This window comes from Lytechinus pictus, chromosome 5 (genome assembly GCF_037042905.1).
Source record: "Lytechinus pictus isolate F3 Inbred chromosome 5, Lp3.0, whole genome shotgun sequence".
Lineage (NCBI taxonomy): Eukaryota > Metazoa > Echinodermata > Echinoidea > Temnopleuroida > Toxopneustidae > Lytechinus > Lytechinus pictus.
The window spans coordinates 44,605,664-44,615,792 of NC_087249.1; the positions used below are offsets into that span (position 1 = coordinate 44,605,664).

The following is a 10,129-nucleotide window of genomic DNA, read 5'->3' on the forward strand; positions in this document are numbered from 1 at the left end:
GTCGGAACGAGAACTTTGAAATGTTCAAAATTTTGGTCACGACAAAATGAGCGACCGGGTCGTAAACTATGCGCAAACTGTTCGTGAACTCGTCGGGACGATGCGTGCCAGTATGTGGCAGTGCGCGCCGTCCCACGACTGTCACAAATGGTTCACGAACAGCTCACGTCGAGATCACGAGTAGGTCGTGGCGTGACCGTGCCTTCCCACTGACACGGTCACGTGTACTTCACGCATTGATGCTCGAGCAGTTCAAGAATAGTTTGCACCATGACACGGGCAGTTGAAGTTCAAAGGCCGTTCAAGTGTCAGCCTTGCAGAAGACTCGTGCATGATTTTGGCGCCCGATTAGTTCACGAGTAGTTTGCGCATCGATTCGTGCCAGTGTGGAGCAATGCTTAAAGTTTCGTGCCCAAATTTTTGGATTGTTCAAAAATTTGGGACGCGAAATTCCATCAATAATTGTCGCAAACTACCCGTAAACAGTCAGCAACTTCGTCGGGCAAAATCGTGCCACGGCACGAGTGGCACGCATTTTAACACTTTAGAGCACAACTAGTCTACGAATAGGTTACGACTACTTTGCGAAAAGCTTACCTGCAGGTCTCAAAATTGTTTGCTTAAACAAGCATACGCATACGCATGCGAATTTTATTACGTATATTCACTATTCATCACGGAGTCTGATTTCATCCGCCATGCCATAGTGATGAATAAGGTGGCAGTGCGTGAAATATTCGTAAATACTGCGTGAGCATGTCGTGCCTATTCGTAAATCTAGTCGGGATCATGGTACGGACAACTGACGCACTTCGTGCCCCAATTGGGGGCGGGGCCGGCAAAACTGGCAGTCAGGAACGGGGAAATTCGTCAGAGTCATTGGACAGGTCCTTTAAAAGTAGCTTTTTTTCATCCAAGTGATCTGCATGAGTATAATTTTAAAGGTTTTACATATTGAATGAGCTGGGTACGCAAAGAACACCTCTTTTAGATTTGGTCATAGCTGCTCAGAATATTGATCTCATTTCATGCTGCTGGCATCTTTGCAAAGAAAACAAATCATTCCTACATGTCACGTGATTCAACTTTTATAATGTAGATGAATCTAAAACATGCTAAGAATGAACAGTTACATCTGACAAAAAGATGTCGTTTGTAGACTTCATTCTTTTGTGAACACAAAATAATGATTCTTAGATCTTAATGAATTTGCAGATCAATGCTTCAGAACGGTACTGGATTTGTAATAAATTGTGGATTACGGCGGGGTCAGGATCAATTTTTTTACGGGCCAATGTATCTGTAATTATTTTGTAACTGTAAGTGTTGATTTATATATATTCAATCAATATTGAAAGAATCACCGCGGGTCCAGCAACACACAACAGTTTGAAAATCCGAGTACTGCAATCTGGTCAAAGAGACCACGTGCACCCAAATTTCAACGGTTTAACACGGTAGGGCCATTCCAATGTCTTCCTGTTTTGAAACATTATTCAGCCAATCAGAACTCCGGATTTAAAAAAATAAAATAAAAGAAATCTTGTACCTCGATGAGAAAAGTGTGATCTTAAGCAGATAAAAAAGGTGCCACATTTTAGCAGTGACATTGAGGAAGTACATACTTTTAGCGTTATGATGATATAAATATTACTAAGGCTGAAAAAAAAGTTTTCCCCAGTAACTAGAGAAAAATTCTGTTATGAAACATGTTTTTAATCCTGAAATTCACCCTTTTTTTAATCAAAACTGTTGATATAAAGGAAATGACCAATATGAAGGGGTTACATTTATTTTTTACTCTTTCCAATAGTGCATATAGTTTTGACTAACTCTTCTCATTACTCTTAAAGGTTTGTGGTGAAACTGATATTTTGGAAACTACAAATATGCCACTTTCGCGACCACCAAAATTCTGTATCGTTCGACTCGCCTTATCCACTCCATTTTTGTCCCCCCCCCCTCTCTCTCTCTCTCTCTCGGTCTCGATCTGTATTTATCTATGTCTGTCTTTACCTCCCATCTGTCTCTTTTCTCAGACTTTCTTTTTTCCCCATTAACTGCTTTATTATACATATCTAAGTTTATAATATAGAACAATTAAGGGCCCATTTTCTGAACTCGAGTTTAATTCATACTCTGGTCTAAAGTTGTGATTAACAATGGATAGCTATTTGTGACAGGTTTATCGAACTGTTAAGTGCCGTTTGATTTGACACTTGAATCGTTAATAATTTACTATACAGTGCGTCCCACAAAAAACGAAACCGAGATTAATCTAACTTAATCACAAATACAATAGACAAATGACCTACCATTGTAACGCTTAGAATCTCCTCTTTCATCTGAAATTACTTAGATTATTTCTCATTCACGCATGAGTGAGCAAAAACAATGTGAAGAGGGATACCAAAAAGTCATTTGGCGGGCTGTATCTGGGTTTCAAAAAGAAAACCACATTTTAAAAAAGTTCAATATCTTCGCTTTAATTTGATACCCAATTACAGAAAATGGTCATGAAATAACAAAGTTCTAGTTATTTTAAATAAGGCGTGAATTTCAATAATTTCGTAAAATTAAGAGGCTCTACATGCATGACAGGCTAGCGTTCAAACTCACTTGACACTACGTTTTGTTGACGATCAGCCATGCATCATTAACCATGCGATAGCTTCTGTGGGAAACCGGTGAAAACACGTTTATTTATTGAAATTATGGAAATACAAGCACAGTTTCGAGGGAACATAACTTTTTTACTTCTTGACATTTTTCTGTGATTAAGGTATCAAATAAAAGAGCAGATATTGAACTTTTTAGGCATGTGATTTTCTTTTTGAAATTCAGATACCCCCAGCCAAATGAGTTTTTGGTATCCTTTCTTCAAATTGTTTTTGCTCACCCATGCGTGAATAAGGAATAATCTAAGTAATATCAGATGAAAGGGGAGCTTTTAAGCTTTACATTGGTAGGTCCTTTGTCTATTGTATTTGTAATTAAGTTATGATAAATCATCGCTTAATTTCGGTTTCGTTTTTTCTGGGACGCACTGTATAGCAATTATTACCGGGGTAGTTCTCTTCAAATTAAAACACGAGCAAAGAGCCAAGTAAAGATATGATATAAATGAAAATTTTGAAATTTTGGGGCTTCCCATAATTTTTAACACAGAGTAAGACCCTGACCTTATTTAAATAGATTTCAGAATACAGACCATTGTCTCCTCTGCAATTAGTGTCCTTCATTCTGCTTCGAATACCAACACATATCGTTATATCCATAATGAATAACTTACTAAAAATTCGGAATATCAGAAGTGCCATAATTTGAGCTGAAAGAATACATAATATTGATTTTCACAAAATGGTTTAATGAAAAATCATATTCAATTAATATTTTGTTCATTCATTATTGTTGTGACACATCAAATTTCCTCCCACACACAACAAACAAATTTCCTAACCATGATAATTTTAGGAATCTTTGTCATTTTTATATAGATATTTAAGCTTATCTTTCGATCAGATACCCAGTTGGCGTAGCATATTCAACTTGTCCATAAATCCACGCAAGTGGCCATTGTTCTATTTGATGTCACTGCATGTGATTTTCATATTAGATCTTTGGTGTACGCATAATTTCCAAGATTTTTCCTTCGATCCAGCTGCGCAGCAGTGAATACTAAAGATACTTCTTTTAATCAGTCTCTATGGTTACCGGAAGACGCAGGTTGGGCCTACTGATAACTTCCGGTATAGAATACCCGAACACTCTTAGATCACGGTACAAGCTATGAACAAGGGCAACAAAGACGTGATCCGGGAGAGAACTGTAGTACTTAACCATGTTCTCATCACTGGAACTATGCGTTCGTGGTTTTGAAGGATCAGATTCTGGGAACCTTAGCGAAGAACCGCTCGTCATCGATCTCAAGAAATCCTCTACATCTTCGTGTATGGTTTCGTACTTCCCGATAAAATCGAAATCGACCTGACACGGGTGACACAACTGATACTGATTGGTCCAATGCTCGTTTGGTTTTTTAGTACCAATGGCGTACCGGACGAACTGTTCGAAGGTATATGGTTCAGAGCGGTTCCTACTGTCCAAGTATAGCGGGTCTGTTTCCCGGAACCAGCGAGTCATCAGGAAACATAGGTGGCAATCAGTTGGGTTTCTGGGGTTTCTATTCTCAATCTTTTCGCGAAACGCTGACAGTAAACGTGTAAAAGGATTGCGGACAAACACAAAATAAGTGTATTCCTTGATTTTCCGATTGGCTAATACTGGTTTCACCTGACTCAAGTTCTTGAAAGTAGCTTCGAATGTCTTGTGGATGCTTACGTTGCTGGGCAGTATTATCCCGTGGGATGCAAGAAAAGCCTGCTTCCAGCTAGTGCATCCTACCTTTGGCACATAACAGTACATCATTCGGTGCTTATCAAAGAACATTGTATGGTCGAAGGAGGCAAGAGCCTTTGGGCTCAGGTTACCCGTTCTTGATGGTTTCCGTTTGAGTTCGGAGCATGCCTTTCGTAGGACATCCTTGCGTACTTTCTGACGATGTGTAGCATTAGCAAGCGACTGTGAAAAGAGAAAAGTGAACATAAATTAATTCAGTTTTTTAAATTTCCATTGCCGATCGGCCAGACCAGATATCAAGCCGATTTTACTTCTTGCTTGGTTTTGCTCCGCGACGTATGGGCAGTTCAAGAACAATAAAGCAGTAAATAAAGAGGCTTTAATAGTAGGAAATTATAATTTGTAAACAAATTTTCGGCATTACTCCTATGTGTTTAAGATCGCATGCTCGTTCTGTAATGAAAATCATAACTCAGAAAAATTGGAACCAACAAGTCTTTGTCGAAAGCTTGGGGATGAGAACTGGCGGCTTCGTCCTTGACTCTGGACAAACGACATAATTATTTGCTATTTTTCGTCAGCTCCGAAACTTAGGACGAAACTGCTGTTCCGGTTCACCAATTTTCGCAAAAGACCTGCCAGCTGTTTTTTGTCATTTGACGACAGTTTCGATACATTTACTGTGTTCTTGAAACCTCCGAATGTGGCGAAGTTAAAACTCCCTGATGTTGTTTGCCCTTGCTGACTTCCTTCATTGTGAGATGCGTTTATAGGAAGCCAAAGCAATGCCGTTCAAGACTGACCCCGATTGGGCTGTATTTTTCCGGTAGGCCTATTTTCCAAAAAAATTAAAAGGTCACACCAGGGAAGCGTTTCATGAAAGGACTTGTCAGAAGTTTTATCCGACAAGTCCCATTTTATCCGACAGTTACCATAGGAACCATGCCTCTCAGCCAATCAAAATCAAGGAAAGTTGTCAGATCTGACAACTTGTCGGATGAAAATGTTGATGAAATACTCCCCCGATCGATCCCCACTACCGATCTGCCAATTCCACCATACATGCCCTTTCAAGATAAATTGTACGTGCCAGTGACGTCTTTGAATTTTTAATTTGAAAATATTTCATTCTTTGTCGTAAAGTAACGGAATGACTTCACGAACGGCTGTCACTGGAGACCCTTTCATGTGTTTAGGGGTCAAGTCCACCACCCCAAAAAAACTTCCTTATTTTACATCCGATTTTAAAAAGAAAATTTCAGTGATGGTCTTGTTGGCCTTTTCTCTTTTTATTCAACTCAACTTTTAGTTGGGGCGGAATTCGTCCTTTAATGATATCTATATGTAACTGATTTTGCACTTTAAACTGGTTCCAGTTGTGCGTATTATTTTGAACAGTTTTATGAAACAAAATCCTGGTCGATCTTGCAGGTCTGGGCATATACACTCTTAGAAAAAAGGTGAAAATTGGAACACTGTTGTCCTGTAGTTGGAAACCTTGAGAAACGGGTAACTAAAATGTCCTTTACGTGCTGAAGAACCTTGAATGTTTTTGTAAAGTATCTGAAAATGTTTATAAAGTTGCTGTTTTAAGTAATTTAGAACCTTTAAGGGAATCTTTAAAGGTTCCAAATACGGGACAAGTTTAGAACCCCGGTAACAACCTCTTTTCTAAGAGTGTAATTATGCACATCCTTTGGGTCCTCTGAGGTGTTCTCGGGTATCAAATGGTGTCGGCTTTAAAACCCCAGTTAGTGCAACGTGTTCAGGTGTTCGGTGTCAGTATACATTAAACGACATTTACTGGCGGATCCACCATCGCAAGAGCGATTCTTGCTCGAGCGAGGCATCGATGCATTATGGTCTGACGCCGTGAATAAATAATCCCGAGTGCGTCTGCACCTATGAATTAGCGCGATAATTCGTAAAATAGCGCGCTATTTTGCAAATAACCCAAGTTGACTTGGGATTGCAATCTCGAGATTAATCCTACGAACTAGCGCGATAATTGCGTCTCCATTGCAAATAATCTCGAGATTGTTCAGATCGGGATAATTTGCCGGATCAGAAATAGCGCGCTAATTTGAAAACTCGGGATGGTGCAGATGGCCCTATTGAAACATTTGATCCAATTTTTGATTGGTCCCTGATCATAATCTATTGGATTGACTTTCAAATCTATGGAATTTAGAGAGGGGGCGTCTACCATCCTGTTCAAGGAATATTGGCCCGATTACACTGCCGATTTATACCGACAGACCGATGATCATCTTTATTATTGAAAAACTTTCGATACAGACAGGGCTACTCAAAAACCACTGATCATAAGTTCTAACTGCTTTTGAATTTTGTTCTAACCTGGAGTCCTTGAAATAAAGGGACAATAAAGAAGAAAGAAGGGGTGATGGGAAAGGGAAAGATTGATCTCTATATCAATACTTAACAAAACATTGGTTGAGCAAGAGCGTGTCAAAATTAAAAATTGGACTCGGATGTCTGACCAGTTATTGATTTAACATTTGTTTATGATTTCGAATTTACATCTTTCTCATTCATTCACAATAGATATTTAATTCTAGAGCTGTAAAAAGAGAATGCAAATAATCATCATCACGAGTGTGTTTGAATTATATATTTGTTTTTACCTCTAGTTTGGTGCTTTCTGTTAGTTCAATGACGGTGGTTGAGCGATTTAACCCCTCAGCTGATCGATCGTTGGCGACGGGTAGGCGGTCTTTTACGACGACCTGCCCTTCTTGGTGGTTTTTAAGAACGGCTGGACGATTTCCTACGGCTGCTGAAAGGTTTTTACCAACGTCTGAGTTTTCTCCTACGACGGCTGGACGATTTACATCAACGCCCGGGCGATCTTTATCGACTGCTGGACGATCTTCAATATCTCCTGGGCGATCTTTGACGATGGCTGGACGATCTTCATCAACTCCTGGGCGATCATTTACGAGGGTTGGACGATCTACCTCAATGCCTGTGCGATTTTTGACGGCGACTGGACGATCTTCATCAACACCTGGATGATCTTTTACGGTGGCTGGACGATCTTCATCAACGCCTGGACGATCATTTCCGACGAATGGGCGATCTCCCTCACTGCCTGGGCGATCATTTGTGACGGTTGGGCGATTTTCCTCAACACCTGGGCGATCTTCTACGACGGTTGGACGATCTTCATGAATGCCTGGGAGATCCTTTATGATGACTGGGCGAAAAGATGAATCATTTTTTATTAAGAGGTTCGTATCCCGTTTATAATCCCGATGCAGGATACTGTAAGATGCTGTCAGAAAAAAAAATAAAGTCAAGTTAAATATTACATCGATCAAAATTAATGTTTAGAATTGCACAACCAATAATCAATATACATTGAATAAAAAAGTTAACACTTTACAAAAAAAAATCTGTAAAAATATTTGTGATATCCTGAAGCATTTTTCACATCTATGAATTAGTAGAATTATCTTCAAGCGAATGACGATATGAATGTGGACAAAAGTTTCCACTTGGGAGAGTACCAATTACTTTTAGTCCGAGTATTAAATTGCGCAAAAACTGGAAAAAAAGTTGAATGCTACCAAAGAAGAATATAGATTTGAAGATACATGTATTTTTTTCCTTTTTGTAACTTTTCTCCTTACCCAACACATTCTCAGAAGCCTCATGCACTGCTCCCCCCCCCCCCTAGACCATCGCGATGTATACGTGTATTGAATATAACCGTGAACCACTTGAAATAAGCTTGAATTCTCTTCTTTTTCTTTGAAACCATGCTTAGGTAGGCGTAGGGAAACAAGTAATAATGAAAAATGAAATATTTTTGTATCAAAAGTATCATATTTCTTGCTTGTTCGCTTCACTCGCTCGTAGCTTTTTAGAAACTTGGATCCATTTGTCTTGCCCCTCATTACCATTTTATGAAACAGAACGTCATAAATTACCGTACGCAGTAAATAAAAAAATAACACATTGTTTAAATTGTTTTAAAAAACTTGTTTGAAAAGTTTAAGCAGTTGTTTAAAAAGTTTAAACAATAGTTGTTAGAGTGATTGGCTTAAACAACGTGCTTAAAATTTTAAACGGCGTTTTACAGTTGCCCAATACTTACAGTTTATGTTGCCCAAGACGTCGAATACAATCAAGGAGTGTGTTCGATTGTTTGTACTTTGTTACCCAACACTTCTACCTAACACACCCAACTCGGACATTTGTATTGAAATAATGATAATACACTGCAAGAACGCTGGTATTAATTCAACACCAGCCTGGTATCTATATCGGTCCACACCAGAAAGGTGTTGAAACAACACCAGTTAAGAATATCAAACCGATATTGGTTTAACACTCATTGATGTTGCTTAAGTGCCAAATTGGTGTTCGCCTAACGCCAAACCGGTGTTTCAACACCTCTCTGGTGTGGATCAATATAAATTAACACCGGCGTTTGTGCAGCTTGTGCGCTTATATTAAACGGCCCATTTTTCTTCTTACACTCATTATATTAAATCAAATTACATGTAGTATAAAACATAATTCGGACCCGAAAGCTTAAAGTAGATGCGAACCAATAGCGCCATCTCGAGTCCTCAACTTCTCATATCTGGCAGGTTTCCTGCCATTACCATCTTACATCCATAATGCCAACTCCCTTGATCAATTTAAGACCTTGCTAAAGACCCACCTTTTTAATGTATAGGTATCAGTTGTGGGTTGGTCTATATTGAGGTGCACATCTTAGTTGCATTTGTTTGTTTAAAATTTTGCTTTGAATATATCAAGGTTTTTTTTTTTTTTTTTTTTTTTTTTTTTTTTTTTTCCGGTAATTTAGTTGATAGGCAGAAAACTGAGCGCTTAGAAACACCTGTATTAAGCGCCCTACAAATGTTATAATTATTATTACCCATAATGCTAGTGTAGTCTAGTAATATAGACCCACTTGAATGATAACATGATAATTAACTACTCATTACATTTATACCGCAATGATTATGTTACCAAGTAGCAAAATAATTACTTTTCCTCTCAAAACATTTTAGTTTCTCTTTACAAATACAATTACAGGTCAGTTTAATAGGTCCATGGTTGTATTAGCAGAGATCTGAAAACGTACATTTTAAGACTATGTATTTATAACACGCAGTCAATGAGAGACCACACACAATTCACTCGCCTTATTATGCCACTGATAAGAAGTAAAGGAAGCAATGCATATCATGAATTTCTCATGATAGACAGAGCCGATATTTATATAGTCTTGAGTCAACTCAATACAGTGTTTTTAGTTCTTATCATGCCTGAAGTTTCCTGTACTTTTATAGGACCAATTTCCATTTTCCCATTAGACCTATTTTATTTAACACTGCACATTGATTGATTCAACCAGATAACGAAATCCTATTATTATTAGCCCTTTATTATTCAATCCCCGTTGAACGATGCATTGTGTGTTTTACCCAGCACACTCATTGTCGAGTAGTAAGCGTATGAAAATACAAATACTTCCTTCACTCCGTATCCAAGTTCATTAGTGGTGTAGTAATTATGCAAAAACTTTGAGGGGCGAATAAAGTTTTATAAATTAATTTATTTTCATTTGATATATGCGTGTAAAAAAGATATTTGATCAAAATGATCGTATATACAGTATCTGTATACAGTATATATTACAACACTATATAAATTGATAATAAATAATAAATTTATAACGCGATATGCGTCAATATTACGACATAATTATGATAACAACAACAAAATTAAA

The 10,129-nt window shown here is 38.1% G+C and overlaps 1 protein-coding gene across 1 annotated transcript; it reads right to left on the reverse strand.

Annotated features, from left to right (window-relative positions):
* Window positions 1–2,111: 2,111 nt before the first annotated feature.
* On the reverse strand, window positions 2,112–9,275 carry LOC135154198 (carbohydrate sulfotransferase 13-like). Its single transcript, XM_064099520.1, has 3 exons — window positions 9,272–9,275; window positions 7,005–7,654; window positions 2,112–4,581 (listed from the first exon to the last, which is right to left on the reverse strand). Exons 1-3 carry the CDS (start codon window positions 9,273–9,275, stop codon window positions 3,694–3,696), a joined length of 1,542 nt encoding a protein of 513 aa, XP_063955590.1. The 3' UTR covers window positions 2,112–3,693.
* Window positions 9,276–10,129: the final 854 nt, after the last annotated feature.

Excerpts from the sequence above, each read along its gene's own strand:
- LOC135154198 (XM_064099520.1), bottom strand. Across the intron at positions 4,582-7,004 it reads CAGAAAGCACCAAACTAGAG|TCGCTTGCTAATGCTACACA; the intron begins GTAAAAACAAAT and ends CTCTTTTCACAG.